Here is a 24,866-nt window from a genome sequence, read left to right on the forward strand (position 1 = left end):
AAACAGGCTGGGAAGACAGAAACAAATAATCACCCTGTATGTAGCAATAATGGAGCAAGAAAGTAAATATTAAGGGAGCCGCTTGCTATCAATATTTAACTAGCAGATTAATGTACAGAGGATGCACTTGGGAGAATAGGAGGGTGACCAGAGAGGCAGAAATGGCTCAATTATGATACATTGTCACAGTCAGGGAAGAGGAAAGCGTTGTCTGCATTGTTTAACCTGAGGTTATGAATGCACAACAGAGGCAATCAAGGGTGATTAAGCAAGGAGATGATGATGAGGGATAATGCCAGGCTCATTAGCATAAAGAATCTGTTGAAAGAACGGAATAGGGAACAAGTTGTAAATTCTGGTCAAGAGTTCTTGCCTAAGATTCCTAAACATCTGTGCCCCCTCATCAATAATAGTCAGGTTTTTTTGGTCTTTTTATCTGCTCAACTAGAACAAAGGATCTTAAGGACCACTTCATTTTGAGGCAATGTTTCCAGCAGTAACATGCCATGATGTTTCTGTCTTTCGTTCCTACAACTAAATCTAATTTTTAGTTTATTATTATCTAACCATTTCTCAGAATGGGGATATTTTCAGAGTATTGCACACACACACAATTCTTCCATGGGTAAATAAGTATGGAAAATTCTGAATCAAAGATTAAAGTGTATATTAGCACATCAAAGCAGCTGTGATTGATTCTTCCAGAGGATGTAGTTCCATGTAATGTTTCTCAAAAACATCAGTCCACAGAGTCCTTTTTATAGAAATATCTCAAAGAACCAAGGTTTCTTTGGAGACTTTTGGTGAAGAGCCTTTCTCTTCTGTTTGTCTTTTCCAGCCAGCTCACTAGTTTCAGTTTGTTCCCTCTATAACACAGTCACTGTGTTTTGTCCACCTTTTTCTCACGTTCGGAGCAAGACAGCCACTAGCCGATTTTGATAGAATCTTTGCACCAGGAAAGTGAAAATGTCCTGAAGCATCATGTAGAGATCCCACCCTCCCATGTGCGGGGTGACCATGTTGCCCCATGTCTTCTTTATAGCAGTAATTCCACCAGTTTCCCTTATCTTTCGTGTTAGACCAGCATGCTGACACCTTGGCACCTAATAGATAAAAATCAGTGTTCTCGGGGCACAGTTCGTCAAGCATCAGACTCTTGATTTCAGCTCAGGGAATGATCTCACAGTTAGTGAGCTCTGAGCTGACAGTGCAGGGCCTGCTTGGGATTCTCTCTCCCTCTTTCTCTCTCTGCCCTTCTCCCATACTCTCTCTCAATATAAATAAGTAGATGTTAAAGAAAAATCAGTGTTCTCAACAGGAGAATTGACAAATTTCAATCCTATTGGAACTGTGCCATATTCTGATACTATTCCTCTAAGAGCTAATGAAATATGAATCTCTAAGATCCCAGGAATTTATATGATCACCTCTCCATGATTTAAAATGACAAGATCCTCAATTTTTCCTCCTGTTCCCTCTGAAATATTGTTCTTCACTCCATTCTGTGCCTCACTAACAGTTCCTCCAGGAGCTGTGCTGAAATAGGCATGATTAGTCCTGAGACAGGCTTTAGTGCAAAAGGAGGTTACGACCCATGGTAGTGGATTTCAGAGGTCAAGTTTCTCTAGAAGGAGCTGTGTTTCATTACTACCTTGGCCACTATGGATCCAGAATCACTAGGTCAGGTGGTTACTACCTTTGTGCTTTCTCTGTCAAAAAGGGATTTTTAGCAACCAACAGGAGATTGTTAGGAAATGAGTTTGAAAAGTAAACACAAGCCGCAAAAGTATAAGTCTGTAAAAGAGTTGGAAGGTGACTGCCGCAGACAGTAATAGGGTCTTCAGTTTTTTTTCTTATTTGAAGGTTAGTACATTGATTCCTTTCTTGATGTTGAAGACAGTGGTGCAAGTACAATCCTTTTATAATAAACTCTAGGGGACGGCACATTTTCAGATGGAAATTAATGGATGACTTGGCTGTAAGTCACCTTTAATCAAGTTATTTATATTCAGATTGAGATGAGTGGCAGTCTGATTGGAGTTATAAGTGAGGGGACACTAAGGCACCTGCATTCTTTCCTTGTGCCTTGTTTGCTGACTCTGGCTTTGGAGAGAATCCAGGGAGTCCTGGGAGAGAGCCCATCCTGCCCAGGGAGAACAAGAATCAGGTGAAAACAGGTTTGTCCCAGGAAGAGCAACAGGGGACAGCCAATGAAGGACATTGGTCAGAGGCCCAGAGATGCTGCCTTGCTTTAGACAAGGCCATGGGATTGGGTAAAACAAGACAAAAAAGCTGAAATTTCTGAGCACCAAAAAAGGAGGGGATTTTTAGCTTGGGACCTGGAAGATAAGAAAAAGAAGGACTAAGGGTTTGTGGTAAGGAGAGACAAAGCTGGTGAGGGAAGCATGCCACATACCTTGAAATCAAGCTTGCTTATCCCTGAGTTCTGCCTCCACGTTCTCACTGGGGTCACCTTCACCTCCTTGTGCCTAAATCTCATACTTTGTAAGTGAAAATGGTGATTATCACAATGATACTCAACTCACAGAATTGTATGGATTAAATAACACATGCTTAAAATAGCTCTGGGCACACAGTAAGTTCTTAAATATTGGGAATGTTATCAACACTAAATAAATATCAGCTGTCATTACAGTTGGACTGGGGAGGAGCAGAGCATGAGCAAGGCCAAGAAGAAGAGAAACTGTACCTGTGTATCTTAGCAGCAAAGAAACAGCATGGGGTGGTGCATGAGGCCGGGGGCTTTCTAGAAGAGAAGCCCATTGCGAAGTTCCCAGTGTTGGGAATAGCTTCTTCAGGACTTTTAAGGGATGTGCCATGCACGGTTCTGTTTTAAATGATTGCTATGGTGTGGCTCTCATGCCCACTTCCTATTACCCCGTCCCCAAGACACACACTCTTCACTCCCAAACTTTAAATAACACTCTGCTATAAGTGATAGCTTGTGTGCGTGGTTCTATGGGGGAATCAAAAACAACAAAAGATTCTATGTTCTTTTATTAGGTAGGTGCAGCTTATTTAGGTGGCTGTTTTGTGGTGTGGAGAAAAGAGATTTTTCTTAACAGATATCCTTGTCTTTTTCTGCTAACTCTATGCACACTCCCTGCTCAATTTACTGCTACCAAATTAAACTTTTCTAATCAACCTAAGTAATTTTTCTGCCAAAAATCCCAAGGGTCTCTCCACTGGCTGAGATAAAAGTAACTTTTAGAAGTGGAGGAGGTGTTGAGCATTAGTGAACTCAATTCTCTTCTTGCGCTGAGGGAGATTATGGGATCTAGAGAGGTTACAGGACCTAGTCATTCCTGCCACAGAGTTAGAATTTGTACACACCTCTTCTGACTTTGAGTCCGGGATTTTTTTTTAAGAAAAGAACTCACTGGACAGTTTTCTGTGTATTTTAGACACCTTGACAATTTTCTCTCTACAGGCAGTCTCTGAGTCAGATAGAACTATCTTCATTTTTATAAGTAAACTCCATTTTGATGTGTAAACAGATTTAGCAAAGTTAAGTAATGTGAATGAAGTTACGAAGTCAGTGCACAGTTGAATTTGCATTTTCATCTAGGACTGGTAAATTTCAACCCATGTTATAGCTTTATCATCCTGTCATTCCTATTTCCCATACAAATCTATAGATCACTTGAGGGCATAAATTGGATCTTACATATCTCGTTATGTCACATAACACCTTGTGCAGATAGGTGTTTAGTAAATATTTATGAAGAAAGGAAGGGAGGGAAAAGAGGAAAAAAGGAAGGAGGGAAGGAAGGATGGAGGCAAGAAAGGAAGAATGGAGGGAGGGAAGTAAAAGAGGAATTAGATAAATACTTAGGTCTCTTGAAGTCAAAGCCATTGTCCTCTCCACTATACAAAATGCTATCTTGACTATTAATGATCAGAACAAATCCGAGGTATAAGCCTACATTGAATTACCCTGATACATTTATGGTTTCCATTTTCTATCTTGATGTATTTCTGGTTTCCATCCTTCTTTCATGTGATGGTATTGATTTAAAGTAGCACGTGTTGGTTTGCAAGTTAGCATGAGTTATGAAGAGAATGCAATGTTTAACAAAGAAATTTCTCTCCACTGCTTAAACGAAAGTATGTGAACTTAGAAATAAGATTTGTATAATGCAGATTGTTCAAGATACCTATTACCAACCAAGTGTGAGAAATGACTGAAGTGTCACTATACAAACATAAACATTTTGCTTGCTTTTACTTCATCTAACAATCTTTTATGTATTTCAGAAGTGAAATGGAATCATTCGGAATTTCTTTAAGATCTATTGCAGTCTAGTTTTTTTAAATAATAGATCATCGTGTTTGTGACTTTTTTCACTTACGGTTTCTGCCCAGCTTACTAACAAGAGGTTAGAAGAGCTTAATGGTAGTGTTTGACATGTGCTTTGCAGAACACGCTCTCCGGAGCTCAGGGTAGCAGTCGAAAGTCACTGCAACACAGCATGACGCACTGGCCATTCTGCATTAGAAGGTGCTCTTTACCTTGGGATTCCATAATAAGAATACTTTCCACTTGCAAGTGTCTATCTGTGGATCTGTATTTTATAAACATTCACTCCATCTCCCTGCCCCATCTCCCCCAGGACTGAGGCTCCCAAGGCAAGCAGGCACATTACACAATGGCAGAACTCTGTGCTTGGGCTACTCCGCAGAGAGGTTTCACTGAATTCAAAAGGAATTCTGAGCATGATGGGAAAATGTGACCTAATAATAACATTTCCTTTGGAAAAACACCTTTACTAAGGTGCTTACCTGCAAAGTGCTTTGCCTGCTATATTCTCGTGTGAGCTAAAAAGAGTGTAAATGCAGGAACTTACATCAAGGAGTTATAAACTAGAATGACTTTGTGGGGTAACATTGTCAGGTGATGGAACAAATAATACTGCTTTCAAGATGACCTTCAAATCCTCAAATGTTGCCAGGGATTTGATGATGAAGGTGTGGCAATGGGGTGAGATTGAGGGGTGTGTTACCCTCTTTTGTAAGAGAGCCTAGAATGTTTGTCAGCCATAGGTTCACAAATGCACGCTGGTGAAGAGTGGGTGCCAGGGGTCTGGGCCATCAGGTAGCCAAAGACAGGCCTGAGCCAGGCCATTTAACTCTGACCTGCTGTCACAAGCATCTCCTTTCTAGAATAAGTTACTCCCAGGGTGGTTTCTAAAACAAAGATGTCCTTGAGGCCTGTAACATTTAAATGCTTTATAAACAGTTGTTTGTTTCTTATGATTTACACAGGTCAAGTCATTGGCCAGCCAAACATAACCTTCTAGACCCCACTCCATCAGACCTTATACTCTATGTATTATGGAATTTTTCAATCATTTATTAACTTATTTATAAAGTTTATCACTTATTTCTTAACTCACTGAGCTCCTACTTTGTGCCAGGCTGGCTGTTCCAATACTCTGACTTACTATATGATCCCAGTGTGGATTGACAACTTACTGGTTTGGGGAAGAAAAACAAACACAACAAAAACCTCATTTTCCTGCTGGGAACTGTTTGAAAAATGAGAATACAGGCCATTTGTTTTTTGTTCTCATACTTCCTTCCCTTCTTTCTTCCCATCTTCCCATCTTCTTTCCCTTGTTGATACTTTCTCCAGGTATCCAGGTTCCCTCCAGAGCTGTTTCCTCTCCCAGTGCTCCTGGTTTCCTTCCTCCCCAGAAGGTCTTCTTGACCCAATGTTTCATCTTCTATGAGACTTTTGGGGCACCTGGGTGACTCAGTCAGTTGAGCATTCAACTTTAGCTCAGGTCATGATCTCACAGTTCATGAGTTTGAGCCCCACACCTGCTATCAGCACAGAGCCTTCTTTGGATCCTCTGTCTCCCTCTCTCCCTGCCTCTCTCTCTGTCTCTCAAAAATAAATAAACATTATAAAAATGAAAAAAAAAAATAAGAGCCACACTTTCCTTCAGTGGTAGTGGGTAAACTAACATTATGAGATAAACCAATTCTTACCAAGTTTTCGACTAACTAATATATTATCTTAGTAATATAGCCTTAAGAGCTGACATGTGGACTTTAAACTTAAAGTGATACTTTTAAGCTATTTTTAAAATACACTTTATTTATTATTTAGAACATAATAAATATTAATTTCCATTTTGTTTTACAATTTCTTCATTGTTCCCATCCTCAGGTCATAAGAAATTATAGGCTAGTAGGATCCCCCTTCCCTTCCTAGGAACCATTGTGGGGTGCATAGAATCCAGAGACTTTTCTTCCATTTCCAGCCTGAGTAAATCTCAATGCCATCACTCCTTGCCCCCAAAATCTTTTCCCTCTTCTCGTTCACTGTAAGATTCTTAACGTTAATTTTTAATGGATTAATGTTTTTGCAAAGTTGACATCAGCTGCTTGTCATCTAGCAAAAATGCTGGACACGAGGAGTTACACGGTTGCCTGTTTGAAATAAGGGGAAAAAGAAAATAGATAGTAAAACAATAAATTGCCATGGCACATCAAGTGTTTGCATCAGTCAGATACCTGTTTCTTTCTTTTCTTATTGTAATTTTTGTAAGTACAGAAAAATACAGGTCAAAAAGTAACACTCGTTAATAGCCCTACTTTTAGAACAGTAAAGATATAATGCAGATTGATAAATGGATTGAGAAAATTATTTTATATAAATGTGATTGATTGTATTGTAGATTCAATTTTAATGAAAATTATTGAATTCATTTTTACTCAATAGGAAAAATTAAAGGAAAATGAAGGAAATGTAGAATGTCAAAAAATGATTCTTTACTACCAGCAATATTAGTGTCTAAAAGATCATTTTATGTTCAGCAGAGAAGTTTGGGAAAATTTTTTTAAGGAGTCAGAATTGTGACAAAGAGCAAGCAGGTGTTGTAATCTAAAGCAATGTGTTCTGAATCCTAGCTCTGAAACAAGAGGGCATCAGCAATCTCCCCCTCTCTCTCAACTCACTATCCTTACATCCTGATATAGGTATTCTAGCCATATCATTTGTTTTACATTATTTAAATGTATAACATTCACATTCTGTAGGATGACTTTAATTCCCACATAGCTTTTACCTTTCACCACTTTCTCTATTCCTGGTTTTCTTATTTTCAATCTATCTCTGAATTGTATGAATTTAATTGTTTGGTAGTTCTTTCTCTTTTTTTTATTATCTTTTTTTCATTTTTTTCATTTTAGAGGGGGGAGACAGAGTGTGCGTGTGCATGAGTGGGGGAGAGGGGCAGAGAGAGAGAGAAAGACAGAGACAGAGAATCTTAAACAAGCTCCACGCAGAGTGGAGCTCATTGTGGGGCTTGATCCCACGACCATGGGATCGTGACCTGAGCGGAAATCAAGAGTCCAAGTCTTCAACAACTGAGCCACCCGCGCACCCCTGGTAGTTCTTTCAAGAGCAGCTCGGGGTACTGTGCTCCATGAATTTTGTGTTTATTGTTAAAAATGTCTGTTCTGTATTTGAATAACATTCCAGATTGGCAGAGTTTTCTTGGTGTTACATTTTCTTTCCCTCAGCATTTTGTAGGCTTTACTCCATTGTTTTAAATGGATACTTGTATGTTACTCTGAGGAAGGGCCAAACTGGCTTTTCCCCTTATTTCTTAGTTGTTTGCCTTTACTGCATGGATATCTGAGACATTAATTAGTATTCTTATACTCCAACAACCTAACTAGGATGTAACTCGGTGTCAACATTCTGTATCACTTTTTCCTGAAACACAGTATTCTTTTCAATAAGCATATTCAGTATCTTCTTTATTTCAAGGTCATTTTCTTGTATTATCTCTCAACACATCCTCTTTTCCTTAGGTGGAATCTCTCACACAGGGATACAAAGTATCTTGATGCTGGATTGCCTTTTATTCTGTTTATAGTAGTGTTCATCAAATGCTTTGATTTTTCTTTTTCATCTGCAGTTATCATAATAACCTCAAACCTTGCCTTTCTATGTCAGTAATTCTATGTTCAATAGTATTTTTGCTTTTTCTTAAATTGTTTATTAAACCTGTAATAATGCTATTTTGATCCTCAATTTGTCTTGAGCCTAAAAGCCCCATTTCTGTCATTGTATATTTTTGTTTATTATGATCCTGTTCTCTACATAAGACCAAGTCATTGTGAGTAAATCTCTTGGTTTTTGATTTCTGTTTTCTTCTAGATTACAATATCTGTTTTTTTTTTTTTTTTCATGATGTTTTCGTGTTTTCTGTTATTTGTTTGCCTGGTGCCATCTTCTTCTTTATCTTGTTATGTTTAGACCACATGGACTGGACCTTCTCTTTGTTGTGATATAGAGTGTGTTACTCTGCTTTTAATTTTAGACAGAGAGACCACATGATCTGGGGAGAGAGAGGGCCAGGGGAGAGAGAGAGAAAGAGAGAGAGAGAGAGAGAGAGAGAGAGAGAGAGAGAGAGAGAGAGAAAGCCCAAACAGGCTCCACGCTCAATGTGGAGCCTGACATGCATCTATATCCCAGGACCCTGGGATCATGACCCAGGCAAAAATCAAGAGTTGTACACTCAACCGACTGAGCCACCCATGTGCCCCTAGCATGAGTAAGTCTTCACTCTCTTCCCACTCTATCTGACCTATAGGGTGAGAAAATGAGAAACGAAGCAAGATCATCTTGGTGCAGTCTTCATCAATATCGGGGCCCAGTTCTCTCCTGTAAGATTTTGTTAAACATTGTAAATTACATATCTAATCAAGTGTTAGATATAATACTGATACAGCTACAAAGGCCAAAACAGTCGTGATTTACATAACGTAGATATTTATATTTCTCTTACTTAATGACTTGAATGTAAGCAGTCCAGATTGACAGTACAGAGGCAGCAGAAGCTCTGTAGTATCAGGGATCCTAAATTTTTGTATCTAGTTGACAAGTTTTCTATGCATTACAGTGCATACGAGCTCTTATAGCACACTCATGTCCAGCCAGTGCAAGGGGAGAGGAGGGAAGAAAGGGCCATATCTCTCTCTTTTTTAAAGCCATTAACCTGAGGTTTCAAGAATTACTTCTTCCATATGATTGGATAGGATATAGTCACATGGCCACACTTAGCTGCAAGGGAGGCTAGGAAATGCAGTCTTTCTTCTGGACCGTCCTGTGTGCAGAGGAAAGTTGGGAATTCTATTATTAAAGGAAGAAATTGAAGAAACAGCCGGTTCTGCCTCACCAAGTTTCCCTTCACCTAACAGTGGACTGTAGCTCATTCCCAGGGTGTATTCTTGGACTTCAGACAGCTTCCCCAATTCAGAGAGCTTCGTGGTCCTCTCCTCTCCTCATTCCACCAGTTTTCCCTTTATTTCGGGAAACAGTTTCCAAAACAGTTTCCATTTCTCAGTTGAAAAAGGAAAAAAAAAAGATGAGAACATCCTTTCAGTTTGTGTAGCTCAATATTTGGCACTGTTAGTGAGAATCCTTCACATGTCTTCGACTTACCTGGATATGTCCCTCTGGGGGTCGAATCAGGTGATAAGCTAGGCTATGTTACATCCCCTGCTGCTCCTGGCTGCTCTAGAGTTTTCTAATTGGTTTCAGGTTTTGAAGTTCCTTAAATAGGTTTTATTACCATTTTTAGTTGCTTTTAATGATTATATTTGCTGATTTTTGCTAACTTTAATCTCATTTTCATAGTTATCAGGAGAGGAAAAGTTCGTGATACAGGGTTTTTAAATTACAATTCCTCTCTCTTTTCTCTTTGACTATTTAAAACCCCCCTCCCAGCATTCTCTGTCTCCCTCTTTGCTTAATTTTCTCCCCTTCACTTATGTGAGGCAGTTAAAATTATTCACTATTTTCACTCAGAAAGTCCAGCGTCTGTCTTGCTTGTTTTCCATCTTCCTAAATTTCTTCAACTTTTCCATTCTGTGAGTGTGCTCGTTTTTTCTAGCTCTACCACAGTCTTATTATTTGAAAAGTATCATTTTTACATGGAAAATGAAATCTTGGGAGAAGAGAAAATAGTAGCTTTGCTTCATCTATATTTTGGTATGAGAAGCAGGGTCAAAGCTAGGTTTTTGGAAATCTTTCAATAATCCTCAAGCAATATCACTCAAGGAAGATGTCTGCTTTCCCAACTGATCCTGTGGGAGGCCCAGTTGTGTTCCCCAAATTCATCTCTAAAGTTGGCATCCCACAGAGCTAAACTGACATGGCATCTTCAACAGGGTTTCTAGAAAGTTCATCCTCTCAGTGTTGTTAGTTGGGCTGCTATGAGACACTGTGGGTGCTTTCTCACTTTATAAATCTTATATGATAATGATGTTGCCTTTGGGTAGGAATAAGAAAAAGAGAAACTTAGGTAGGGGGATTGCTTGTCTCTATGCAAGACATAAATATTAGAGGAGATGCCATTCTGTTATTGAGAATTTTCATAACAAGCAGGGTGTGAAAGAAATCTCTTTTAAGAAAAAATTGTGGTGTGCCAACCCTCTAAGTTCTTGCTCTAGAAGAACATCTGGGAGGTTAATCCTGACCCTAACTTTGTGTCTTCCTTTCCCATTTCCTTCAAAATTATCTTCTCCCAGCTGCTCACCATACTTCCTTTATTCAACAAATATTTACCACTGCCCTCATGAAATTTGTATGTTTAGTGTGGATGAATAATAGCATGAATGAAAGGTGATAAATTCTATGGAAAGAAATATAATAGGGAGTGGAGATAGGAACTGCAGTAGAGAAGGAAAGGAGGAGCTCTGGGTATTGTTTGCCTTCCTTGCTTATGTTTTGGCCACATATGAACAAAAACCTTTCCCTGTCTCCTATTTGGACAGTTGAGATCCATAGGGACTTAAAAATTACTAACTAGTACCAAATGACTAAAAACTAAATGACTAAACATAACAGGAAAATCAAATAGAAATACACAAAATGTATGAGAAATACAAAAGTTTTTCCCCAAACTCACAGAGAACTCCCACATACTGCCCCCTAAGGTCCTTATTCTCTGGACCTGATGGTTTGAAATAATTTCAGAGGCCCTTAGCTCAGTTTCCTCACTTCCTGTCTCTTGACCTGCCTCCATGTGGCGGATGCCCCCTCCTAATCCAATATTCAGGAGTCTCATTTATTTTATTTTATTTTATTTTATTTTATTTTATTTTATTTTATTTTATCTTATTTTTTAATAATTTCTTTTTTAAATTTACATCCAAGTTAGCATATGGTGCAACAATGATTTCAGGAGTAGATTCCTTAATGCCCCTTACCCATTTAACCCATCTCCCCTCCCACAATCTCTCCAGCAACCCTCTGTTCTCTATATTTAAGAGTCTCTTATGTTTTATCCTCCTCCTTGTTTTTATATGATTTTTGCTTCCCTTCTCTTGTGTTCATCTATTTTGTACCTTAAAGTCCTCATATGAGTGAACTCATGCAATAATTGTCTTTCTCTGACTGACTGATTTCGCTTAGCATAATACCCTCTAGTTCCATCCATGTAGTTGCAGATGACAAGATTTCATTCTTCTTGATTGCTGAGTAATACTCCATTGTATGTATATATATATATATATATATATATATATATATATATACCACATCTTCTTTATCCATTCATGTGTCGATGGACATTTGAGCTTTTTCCATACTTTGGCTATTGTTGATAGTGCTGCTATAATCATAGGGGTGCATGCATCCCTTTGAAACAGCATACCTGTATCCCTTGGATAAATACCTAGTAGTACAATTGAGGATTGTTTATTCTAGCTCTGTGAAGAATACTGGTGTTGTTTTGATAGGGATTGCATTGTATATGTAGATTGTTTTGGGTAGTATCGACATTTTAACAAAATTTGTTCTTCCTATCCAGGAGCATGAAATCTTTTTCCATTTTTTGTGTCTTCTTCAATTTCTTTCATAAGCTTTCTATACTTTTCAGTGTATAGATTTTTTCACCTCTTTGCTTAGATTTACTCCTAGGTATTTTATGGTTTTTAGTGCAATTATAAACAGGATTTATTCCTTGATTTCTCTTTCTGTTGCTTCTTTATTGGTGTATAGGAATGCAACTGACTTCTGTGCACTGATTTTATATCCTGTGACTTTCCTGAATTCATGGATCAGTTCTAGCAGTTTTTTTTGTGGAATCTTTTGGGTTTTCCATATATAGTATCATGTTATCTGCAAAGAGTGAAAGTTTGACCTCCTCCTGGCCAATTTGGATGCCCTTTATTTCTTTGCATTGTCTGATTGCTGAGGCTAAGGTTTCCAATGCTATGTTGAGTAACACTGGCAAGAGCGGATATCCCTGTCTTGTTCCTGACCTTAGCAGGAAAGTTCTAAGTTTTTCTCCATTGAGGATGATATTAGTGGTGGATCTTTCATATGTGGCTTTTATGATCTTGAGGTATGATCCTTCTATCCCTACTTTCTTAAGGGTTTTTATCAAGAAAGGATGCTATATTTTGTCAAATGCTTTCTCTGCATCTATTGAGAGGATCATGTGGTTCTTATCCTTTATTTTATTGATGTGATGTATCACATAGACTGTTTTTTGGATATTGAACCAGCCCTGCATCTCAGGTATAAATCCCACTTGATCATGGTGAATAATTTTTTAAATGTATTGTTGGATCCAGTTGGCTAGTATCTTGTTGAGGATTTTTTCATCCATGTTCATCAGGGAAATTGGTCTATAATTTTCCTTTAGTGGGGTCTTTGTCTGGTTTTGGAATCAAGTTAATGCTGGCTTCATAGAAAGAAGTTTGGAAGTTTTCCTTCCATTTCTATTTTTTGGAACACCTTCAAGAGAATAGGTGTTAACTCTTCTTTAAATATTTGGTAGAATTCCCTTGGAAAGCCATCTGGCTCTGGATTCTTGTTTTTCATTTCTAATTTGATTTCTTTACTGGTTATGGGTCTGTTCAAATTTTCTTTTTCTTCCTGTTTCAGTTTTGGTAGTGTATATGTTTCTGGGAATTTGACCATTTCTTCCAGATTGCCCATTTTATTGGCGTATAATTGCTCGTAATATTCTCTTATTATTGTTTATATTTCTGCTATGTTGGTTGTGATTTCTCCTCTTTCATTTTATTTATTTGGGTCCTTTCCTCTTTCTTTTTGATAAAACTGGCTAGTGGTTTATCAATTTTGTTAATTCTTTCAAAGAACCAGCTTCTGGCTTCATTGATCTGTTCTACTGTTTTTTTGTTTGTTTGTTATTTTTGGTTTCGATAGCATTAGTTTCTGCCCTAATCTTTATTATTTCCTATTTTCTACTGGTTTGGGGCTTTATTTGCTGTTATTTTTCCAGCTCTTTAAGTTGTAAGGTTAGGTTGTATATCTGAGACCTTTCTTGTTTCTTTAGGAAGTCCTGGATTATTATTTACTTCTCTCTTATGACTGTTTTTTCTGTGTCCCAGAGGTTTTGGGCTATGGTTTTATCATTTTCATTGGCTTCTATGTACTTTTTAATTTCCTCTTTAACTTCTTGGTTATCCCATTCATTCTTTAGTAGAATGGTCTTTAGTTTCCAAGTATTTGTTATCTTTCCATATTTTTTCTTGTGGCTGATTTTGAGTTTCATAGCATTGTGGTCTGAAAATATGCACAGTATGACCTCAATCTTTTTGTATTTGTTGAGGGCTGATTTATGTCCCAGTAGGTGAGCTATTCTGGAGAACGTTCCATGTGCACTGGACAAGAATGTGTGTAGGATGAAATGTTCTGAATATATCTGTTAAGTCTATCCAGTCCAGTCCAGTGTGTCATTTAAAGCCATTGTTTCCTTGTTGATTTTCTGTTTAGATAATCTGTCCATTGTTGTAAGTGTGGTGTTGAAGTCCCCAACTATTACAGTATTATTATCAATGAGTTTCTTTATATTTGTGATTAATTGATTTATATATTTGGGTTGTTTCACATTTGGAGCATAAATGTTTACAATTGTTAGGTCTTCTTTGTGGATAGACCCCTTAATTATGACATAATGCCCTTCTTCATCTCTTGTGAGTCTTTATTTCAAAGTCTAGATTGTCTGATATAAGTATGGCTACTCTGGCTTTCTTTTAGTGACCATTAGCATGATAGATGGTTCTCCATCCCCTTACTTTCCATCTGAAGGTGTCTTTAGGTCTAAAGTGGGTCTCTTGTAAACAGCATATAGATGGATCTTGTTTTCTATCAATTCTGTTACCCTATGTCTTTTGATTGGAGCATTTAGTCCATTGACATTTAAAGTGAGTACTGAAAGATGAATTTATTGCCATTATATTGCCTGTAGAGTTGCAGGTGCTAGTGGTGTTTTCTGGTCCTTTCTAGTGTTTTTGCTTTTGGTCTTTGTTTTGTTTTGTTTTTCATCTTTTCTCCCCTCAGAAAGTCCCCCTTAAAATTTCTTGCAGGGCTGGTTTAGTGGTCATAAGCTCTTTTAATTTTTGTTTGTCTGGGAAAGTTTTTATCCCTCTTTCTATTTTGAATGACAGCCTTCCTGGATAAAGAATTTGGGCTGCATATTTTTCTGATTCAGCACATTGAATATATCCTGACACTCCTTCCTGGCCTGCCAAGTCTCTGTGGATAGGTCTGCTGCAAACCTGATCTGTCTTCCCTTGTAGGTTAAGGACATTTTTTTCCCTTGCTGCTTTCATGATTCTTTTCTTGCCTGAGTACTGTGTGAATTTGGCGATGATATGCCTTATTGATGGTCGGTTTTTGTTGAATCTGATGGGAGTCCTCTGTGATTCTTGGATTTTGATGTCTGTGTCTTTCCCCAGGTTAGGAAAGTTTTCTGCTATGATTTGCTCACATAACCCTTCTACCACTTTTTCTCTCTCTTATCTTCTGGGACCCCTATGATTCTGATGTTGTTCCTTTTCAATGAGTCACTGATGTCTCTAATTCTTAAATTGTGTTCTTTTGCCTTAGTCTCCCTCTTTTTTTCTGCTTCATTATTCTCCAGAAGGCTGTCCTCTATATCACTGATTTGCTGCTCTGCTTCATGCATCCTTGCCGCTGTGGCATCCTTTCGAGATTACAGCTCAGTTATAGCATTTTTTATTTCATCCTGACTTTTATCTCTGCAGAAAGGGATTCTAATCTGTTTTCAACCCTAGGTACTATTCTTATTATTGTGATTCTAAATTTTGGTCCAGATGTCTTGCTTGTATCTGTGTTGATTAAGTCCCTGGCTGTCATTTCTTCCTGTTTTTTCTTTTAGGGTGAATTTCTCCATTTCACCATTTTGAAGGAAGAAAAGGAATTAATAAGGTAAAGAAATTAAAATTAAAAAATTAAAAACAACACAATAAAATCAAATAAAGGATGCTAAATCCTAGGTGTGTTTTGGTCTGGTTGTTGAAAGGAGCTTGAGAGAGAGAAAAGGGAAAGATAAGAAAAGAAAAAAAAGTTTGGAAATTTGAAAAAATGAGTACAATTAAATAGAATAAAATGAAATGATGGAAGTAAAATAGAATTTAAAAAACTTACAAAAAAGTAAAAAATATATAATAGAAAAAAATGGAAGAAAATATGTTAATAAAAATGGAAAATAAAAAGAAATTTCTCTTTCTGTGTTCAAGAATAAGAAAATAAAAAAAAAATTGAATAGATGGACCAGCAAACAGACTGAAATACGATTGAAATTACATTGGTGTTCCCTAGAAGTCAAACTATGAAGCACTTTACAGTCCGTAAACTAAGCAGGCAGAGAGACTTGTGGTGTCCTGAAGAACGAGGTTGGCCCAGTTGGGTGGGGCTTAGTGTAATGGCTCTGTTATCCACTAGATGGTGCTGCTTAGCTTAATGGGCTGGATTGTAGTGGCGCATGTAGGTGTGTATGTGCATGTGCAGGAGGGGTGAAAATGGTATTACCCAACTACCCAGTTTCTAGTATCAGAACTCTGTGCTCTCCCCAACCAGCAATCACACATCCCTCTGTCCACACCCTGCTTTTACACTGTCCAGGACCAAGCCATCAGGCACCTCCCTCCTGAGTTTTTCTCAGATGCAGCTGTGTTTCTCAATCCCACACTTCTGAGAGACTGCAGCTTTGACCCACTCAGACCTTCCAGGAGATGGTCTCACTCAGCAATGGCCCTCAACCAAGAACGTTTGCAGGACCGTGCTGCTGCTGATGCCCAGAGACTACAGCTGGGTGCCAGCCCACCCCAGAAAAAGTTCACACAATCATGTAGCAACAGCGTTTCAGGGATTATGAAAAATCACAACACACATCTGACACCAGGCTTCCCCCTTAACGTCCTTGTTCCAACACCTGTGAATGTGGTTGTTCTCCAGGGTCCGCTGGGATCTTTGGTTGTGGGGTGGCCTCACAGCCTCTACCAAATGTCCTCCCAGCAGGGGAACTGCCTCACCCCATGCAGCCCAAGGACCCTGAGGACCTCACTGTCTGCTCCTGGGGATTCGCTCTTCGCACCAGAGTTCTACCAGCTAGTGAGCTGTGGAGTTTCAGACTCTGCACTCCCCTTGTTTATAGAGTCTCAATGGAATTTAAATCCTCTCCTTTCTCCTTTGTCCCTTTTTTGTTCAGTCCCTTGCATACTCTTTCTTTTCTCTCCAGCTTCTTTCTTACTCTCCCCCTGTGTCCGTCCTCTCTCTGCAAGCAAAACAGCTCCCTGACCTCCACAGCTTCTCTCTCCCTTAGTTCACCTCTCCGTGCTGTGTACCTGCTGAGTTCTCTGGTTCAGGTTGTGCAGATTGTTGTGTTAATCCTCAAATCAGTTTTGTAGGTGTGCAGGATGGTTTAGTGTTGATCTGGCTGTATTTCAGGGGTGAGAGATGCAAAAAAAGCTTCCATGCTGTTCCACCATCTTGTCCCCTCCTATTTTATTTTGTATATTTTAGAGAGAGAGTGCCTGAGCATGAGAGCAGGGGGTAGGCACAGAAGGAGAGAGTGAGAGAGAGAGAGAGAGAGAGAGAGAGAATCTTAAGCAGGCTCCATGCTCAACCCAGAGCCCAATGCAGGACTCAGTCCCACAACCCTGGGACCATGCCCTGAGCCAAAATCCAGAGTTGGATCCTCATCCGACTGAGCCACTCAGGTGCCCCAGGAGTCTCATCTTTGACATAAGCCATCTCATCTCATGTTACTGCTCATCCTTGGTTATTTCTCTCCCTAGGTTATGATTGGTTTCCAGTCTGAAAGACCTCACTTCCCTATGAGGCAGGCATAGTGAATAATCTCAGTTACCTTGTACAGTAAGAGTTTGGCTTTGCCTCTGCAAGTTGTGGTACAGACACCTCCTACTTCTTTAGTATACATGTATTCCCCCACTTTTCTCAAAACCCTTAAAATTAAGGCCATGTGCCAATCCCAGGCTGCAGCACTTAAGAGACAGTGAACAAAGTTCTAGTCTTTTTTTCATATGGAGACTAGAAGTTCCGTGTTCTGGTTGGTATTGCAGCCAGAGGCAAACAGCCCAGATCCTTGAGTCACTGCTTGGAACAGAAGTGTCCTGCAGAGCTACCTGATTCACCATAGCCTTATATGAGTGAAATATATCCTTTTATGTGTTGACTCAGTAATACTTGGAAGTTTATTTCTTACTACTGCATAGCCAAGCCATAGTTAGCCTAAGCTAACACCTGGACCAACAGTAAAGTGAGATCACAGTTCCATTCATTCCAGAACATTCCTGTAACAAATGACATTGGTAACAAGAAGACCTTTCCTTCACCTGTGGAGGTAGCTTAGAGTAGCATTTGGAATATAGACAGATCTGGGTTTGAATCTTGGAAATGCTACTTACTAACTAATTGTGTGAAATCAATTATATTTCTCAGCCTTGCTGGACTTGTTTTGTAACTTTAAATCATAATAAGGTTGTTTTAAAGATTAACTGAAGCATATAGTGAAGTTTGGTACACAGTAAACATTCAGGAAATTGTAGTGGTTATGATGATAAGGAGTTAAATTTATGCGAAGTAGATGCCACCATGTGCTCATTCATTAGCTGAAGTACACATAGCTGATGTCCTAGTCCCGTGTGCTTAAGGAACAGGGAAAATATGGAATGGATGCCACTTCCTGGGCCTCTCCACCCACCCAAACCTCCTAATCAATAGATGAAATTAAATCAAAGGGATGATTTGTTATCTGGATGCCAGAAAGAGTATTTCTCCTTATTACTAACAGCAACTTAAATACATAGAGAATTAGAAGCTGATGTAACAAAAACTATGTTTGACTCCCAAAAGAAGATCCTTTTAGATGGAGGGCTTGAATCACAGCAGAAGAATCACACACACACACACAAAAAAAAACCCAAAAAAGCAAAAAAAAAAAAAAAAACCCAAAACCAAAACCAAAACAAAACAAAAACCTGAGGATTTGAATCTGCTTTAAAGATATCACATATTCAAAGTCAAGAAGCAATTTAATCAACATCAATGATTTTCAGAAGTTGGACAAAATTAGAGAAAGGATAGCTCAAGTTAACAATGGTACAGTTTCCCGACTGGATTACATCAAGATTGTTAGCATTGTTAGCATTGCCAGCACTGTATCCTGTCAGGATGATGATCAGGCCTTGAAGAAGGGTGTGGCTTTAGCGCATGTCAGAAATGATGGAGTAGGGGGGATGTCTGAATCCCTGAAAGGAGCGTCATGATGGACCAGGACCTGCTTTCCATCTGGGCAAGACATTTCATTTGAGTAGCACAAGGGTGAGACTCAACAGCTCCTCACAGGACAGCATGTCCAATCCCAGCATCACACTCTACCAGAGCAAGCAGCTTCCTAACACCACTAACAGGGCAATGATACCAGTAGGTACTGGCTATAAGTGTTACACATTTCTTAAGCTCTTATATCATAATAGGTACCATTCCATTCAGCTGTACAGATGACCCTAAGGAATAAGATTAGAAATCATCAAAGGAAGATCAAGTAGGATTCAGTCTAGTTTTACCATTCAGGATTTTAACATCTTTGTAAAGTAGTAAACTGTGTGTGTTGAATAAATAAGACAACTTCTTTTGGGTAGGAGGATTTTGCTCTTTACAAATGGGTCCTCCTTTCCCCACCCCACCCCCAATTATACTCTGATGAGTAGAGTATTTGCTATGCTCTGTAGCACTTTAAAGTTTTTGCCCAGCAAAATACTTCATCAGCACTATTTCTGCAGTCTCAGAAAAGCCCATGTATGTGTAGGTCCCTCCAGAGCAATCGTGCTTCTGAGTGGGATTGCCCATTTGCTAATTTTACTTTCTGTTTTCCAGGTTGCATCCAGTCTGTTTTCCGACTCATCTGGAAAGTGCTTTGTAAAACCTGCAGGCATGTGTATTTTCCCCATCTCTGAGTGTCTCAAAATCACTATTGGAAGTGAGGCAAACTTTCACACACCTGGCTCAGCATTAACTGAAGACTATTTTGGCACTTCTCAAACCTAAATGGATGGGAATACAGGTTATCTGGGGATATTATTAAAATGACTCTGTGTCTCTGGGGTATGGCCTAAGATTCTGTAGCTCTAATAGGTGTCCAGGTGATGCCACTATTGATGCTGATTCTTGGGCCACACTTTGAGTAGCAAGGCCCTATGCAAGCACCTTGCAAGAAAATGCAGGGCTGTGAGATGGATGAGATTAGAGATACACTGAACTCATCATTCAACCTCCCTAAACTTTGGATTCCTCATTTATAAGGTGGAATAATATTGCAAACCTTACCTCAAAGAGCTGCTGTGAAAATAGCTAATGCTTTCAATAAAAAGCAGTACAATGACAACACCATAGAAAATTTTGGTGCAGTGGAGTTTACTCTTTTCCTCCTAAAATGATATGATTGGTTCAAAGGACATTTATTGCTAACACGTTGCATGCAATGTGATAATGTGATGCTCTCATTTGAATCATCTTGCAATGTTTCATTGGACAGGTTTTTAAAAAGGTTATTAATCTAGTCTTACCTACTTTTGGTGCTCAGTTCTACTTACTTTGGGGCTCCCTTTACTCCCTTTCTCAACCCCCAAGTTGAAAAGCTGGTAAAGATCCCTTAGTGGATATAGGTTAGGGAAATAGAACTAATGCTTAACAGAACTGCTTTTTAATGCAACACAACAGCTATAATTACCATTGGGAAGCAGAAATATTATGGAATGTTACAAAATCCATTTGATTTGCAAAAAGAACTAGTGTAATTCAGCCCGAGTGGCAATTAATAAGTTATTAGGGAAGACAGGAGATGGAACAATAAATAATTTTCATGCTTTTAAGTGTTTCAACCCTCATGATACATTTAATTCCTGACTTTGGGAAGTATTATAGAGTGATGTAGCTCAGTACATCCAGTAAGAAGGACGTAGACTAGCAGCTAACCAGGGGTGACACAGGGTGAAAACATGTCTATGTTTAAGGCCTTCTCAAACATGAGACAGAGACAATATTAATTGAGGGACCTTAGCATTTTTCAGAAAGCATCTCTAGATGAATTCTGATAGACCCTTGCCAGTCATCATGTTTTCTGGAAACATCCCTGAAAATAGGTAGAATTTAACTTCGGTGAAGTGATTACCCAGCTCTGTCTCTCTCTTCTAAGCAGAGACTTGAAAATTCCCTCAATAGGGAAAATGTCTTATTCTTAGATAAATCTTGGAAGATGCAAAAGGCAAAAATGTCCAGAGAAGCAGGAATATTGGCTCCCTGCAAAGAGCTATACAGAACAGCCCACTTCTCAAGAAGTTCCTATGCTTTCAAATTTCCCTATAATCAAAGGATTATAGATAAACAAAGAATTGTTGGTCTGTGGACAGTAGGGTTGCTGGAAGAAGCTTTGTAAAGAGTCATACTCAGCATGCTTTGGCTTAACATTTCTCTTGCTTTCGTGTTGCTGTCATTACCATTATTACTATTACTATTATTTTAGTCCCAGATGGAATAGAAACTTTCCTAAGAATTAGCAAATGGCCAGTTGTAATGCCATGCTTAATACTGCCTTACACCTACAAAGGCACATGCATAAACCCTGTCAGTTTAGTACCTACTTTCTATAAAAACAAAACTTACCAACAGATGTTTGTGAATTTCATTAAAAAAAAAAAAAAGATTTACCAAATGGAATAAAGAGCATTTGACATAAGATTTGGGGTTGAAAAATTTCTGTGTATAAGGCTAAATTCTATATTCCTATATCCTGACAGTGTCTAATTTGGGTCAGTATTCTACTTTGGGATATGTCTTCTTAACTTTCTCTCCTAATTAGGATATACTTTAAAAATTAAAAAAAGAACTTTAGGGGCACCTACGTGGCTTAGTCAGTTGAGTGACTGTTGATTTCGGTTCAGGTAATGATCCCAGGTCGTGGGATGGAGCCCCATGTGGGGCTCTGCACTGAGCGTGAAGCCTGCTTGGAATTCTTTCTCTCTCTCCCTCTGCCGTTCTTCCCAGCTCACTCTCTCTCTTTGTAAAATAAATTTTGAAAAAGAAAATTTTGAAAAGAAAAAGAACTTTAAAAAATCTTGGAAGTGATTCAATGTTGGCACAATACCAATTTCTTTAACAAGAACAAAGCTAATATAATAAAAGCCATCAGGTGTGGGTGTTTTATGAAAATGTTTAATTCAACTGTTTCTTTGGAATGTAGTAGTCATAGTTTGGAATCTAAGTTACAGTTCAGTTCTATGTGGTTTTTATGCTACTCAGTGTCTGAGAATACAAATGTCATTGAAAGTTAAGGCTTCGCTGTTCATTTTGAAACAACAATTTACAAGCGTCATATTGTCATAGAAAATAAAAATTTCTGTAAAAAAAATTTGCACAAAATTTTATGATGGTACAAAACATGAAGCAATCATATACCAGTAAAATGAAAACATTTTACTACAGAAAGTCTTATAGATTTCAATAAAGAAAAAATAGGTTATTTTACACCTTTAAAAATTACGAAACAATCTAAAACAATATAAACTGAACATTTTGTAACACTGCCTTTACAAATTAATAACTTTATAAACATATAATTTTTAAATATATTTATCAGTGCAAGATACTTTAAAATTTAAAGTTGCAGTATCATTTTTCCTTGACTAAGGACAACTCTAAGTCTGTTGCCTTAAAAAAAAAAAAAGCAAAAAAACAAAAACACATCTTGGTGCTTTCATCCTGGTATGATTGTAACAACTGAATGAATGCCTCTGGGGATAAAAATCTATTCTTTTTTCCTAGTGATCAATACTTTCCTGGAAACAAAAGGCATTCATAATCCAATTAAACCAAGATGAATGGACTGACCCATTCATGATGCAAATGTGACTCCCACAAATGCATCTGAAAGGGACCCAGGGCAATGTAGGAAGGACAATCTAAAAGTTCTATACACCATGGCCTGATACAAATACACGGGAAACAACCACAGCTTCTTTGGATTAATTCGCATGCTGCCTGATAAGATATTTACGGCTCTGTGCTGTTGTTCTAGGCTTCCTTCTTACCAGTCCCAAGGCAGGCTTTTTCTTTGTGAGCCATTGGAAGTTTCTAGGTACATTCATTCAAGTCTCTGTTTTTTCAGCGTTGCTGCTCAATGGATGTTTTTAAAGATTTGTTTTGACTTTACTTGTTTTCTTTTCCCGTATTATCTTAAAATACTTCCCCCCAGGCACCAGGATTTATAGTCACTTTCTTAAATTAACTGTTCTTTCTTCCATTTCCCTTGTCTGATTCAATAGCAAAACAAGAGGGTTCTCAAGGGTCATTTTGCATATTTGGATGTAAAAATCTCATATTTTTGGATACTTGGAGAATTGTATTCAGTCCTTCCTTTGGGTCTCACTTAAAAGCCAATTAGTATTCCTTCTCCCTCAGCTTCTCACTCTATTAAATGCAAACATTTCTATCTCAGATCATTTTGATTGGAGCAGACAGACAAATGGCTTAAGGAAAAAAGATACTGTCACTTTAACCAGTTAACAAGAAAACCAAAGTTAGACTTTGGAGGGCAAAGTTAGGAATTTCCCTTATTTATTTATTTTTAAACATAAAGTCTAGCAAAATTGCTTGCCATTACCAGCAGGTTAAAGCTGCAAGTTTCTTTTCTGGACAATGGCAAATGCTTAAATTCTAAGAGAGAAAAGAGAGAGAGAGAGAGAGAGAGAGAGAGACAAAGAGAGAGAAAGAGAGAGGAGAGAAAGAGTTTACATTTGAAAATACATTCCATATGAAAGACCAATAAGAGAGAATATTGCAGCTTTATACAAAAGGGTCAAGAGACATGAAATTGAACTACGGAAAAAGCAGAACAATTAAGCCACATTGCCAAATCTTCGGAGCCCTTGCCTTCCCAGGGGCTGACATCTCACACTAAAATATACTTTCTTCTTAGTCAGTGGGCCACCAGGGTTTGATTAAAGAGTAGGGCTTTCACCAGCGAGAAACAGAGCGGGTTGTTAATGTAACACAATGAGAACCAGTACAAACAAAAAGGCACTTGAGAGGACATAGACTAGCCAGTGCCAAGGATTTTTCATTGCGGTTGTCGGCAGCACACCCAGTTGCCAGCAGTGTTTGGTGATGGCACGGTTTCCTGTATGGAGTTCACAAGCACGAGGTTTAGTACAACACTGGAAAACATCAAGAAAATTTGACGGTATTGCTTTGTAAACAGAGCTGACACACTATACTGGTACTGAGGCTACAGCACTTTAACATAAAACATCCTAACCCTTCTTTGCCTATGCACGACGCGGGCAATTATACACAAGTACAGCTTCAGGAGTCCACTGAAGTGCAGTTATTCTAATAGATTCTGGGCACTGGGCTACAGGTAGCATGTCCATCAAAAGGGCCCCACTGAATACACTTGGTGCCAGCATCTTGGATTTTGCACAGTTTCTGAAAAGAATCCATAAAAGGAAGAGGAGAGAGAATGGGGAGGGAGAGTCGAAATGAATCATTAAGTCATTCATACTTGGTCTCAACACCAGCATTGGATTATTCAAATGAAACCAACAGAAAAAAGCTGACTGTACATGATTCCGATTGCGAACACAGCTAACTTGTTCATGTCTGTCGGCCGTACTCATGGATGCTCCTGAGAAAAGCCTGGCTCAGCGTCATCAACGCACTTCCCAGCCTGTACAGTGAGAGAGATCAACAAACAGTTCCCCAGCACGTTCAAGTTACGTCCTTCCCCTTCAATTCTCTGACTCGTCTTTTCATCTGTCTGCCTTCATGCCTCCGAATAAGTACTCTGTGTATTCAGTTTGTCCTTTTTCAATTTCACGCCATCCACGAGTTCAAAGTTATAGTTCTCCAGGGCAGATAAGTTTCTTTCAGACATCCCATTGTGCCAACAGGCACAGTACAGCACGACCCCACACACGGCACCCAGGAGGACGCCCAGGGCACTCATGGCTATGATGGTGATGAGGATGGGATCCAAGGTCTTCAACACGTTGCCCGGCTTCCTGGAGATGTTCTCATTGCTTTCTCCTGTGCCTTCATAGCCTGGGGTGCTCCCTAGGGGAAAAGAACAATTGGCCCATGAGCAATGCCAACATACCAGATGAAAGTGGACAGAAGAATAGACAAAAAGGAGAGAAAAAAGCAAATCCCACACTCCAGTTTCGTCCGTCCTCTCTCAAGGGCCCGCAGGCAATCTCTGAAGTGGGGTTTGGCTCCCCCATGTGCGGGAAACATCAAGATTTAGAACTGAGGTATGGGAGGGGAGAGTTCTGGGGAGTCGGTGCTGTGACTCTGACAGATAGCTCAGCACATGGAAACAACTGATTCTGGACATACAGGGAGGGTTATGTTCTAATCGAATTCAGATTTTGCACAGCCCACCATCTGTACTAGATCACAATCTGTGTTTACAGTCCCTGGCCAAACATGTGGTCATCAAGCTCTGCAAAATGCTTAGTCACACATT

At 38.9% G+C, this 24,866-nt stretch overlaps 1 protein-coding gene across 4 annotated transcripts in view; it reads right to left on the minus strand.

Annotated features, from left to right (window-relative positions):
* Positions 1-21,536: 21,536 nt before the first annotated feature.
* NRP1 (neuropilin 1) overlaps positions 21,537-24,866 on the minus strand; it is a 137,198-nt gene continuing 133,868 nt past the window's right edge. For all 4 annotated transcript variants that reach the window (XM_003988216.6, XM_006933352.5, XM_006933353.5 and 1 more), the window contains exon 17: positions 21,537-24,454. In XM_003988216.6, the coding sequence (XP_003988265.1) occupies positions 24,165-24,454 (290 nt within the window). In that variant the 3' untranslated portion in view covers positions 21,537-24,164. The remainder of the gene's footprint in view (positions 24,455-24,866) is intronic.

Source organism: Felis catus, chromosome B4, assembly GCF_018350175.1.
Source record: "Felis catus isolate Fca126 chromosome B4, F.catus_Fca126_mat1.0, whole genome shotgun sequence".
Taxonomy (NCBI): Eukaryota; Metazoa; Chordata; class Mammalia; order Carnivora; family Felidae; genus Felis; species Felis catus.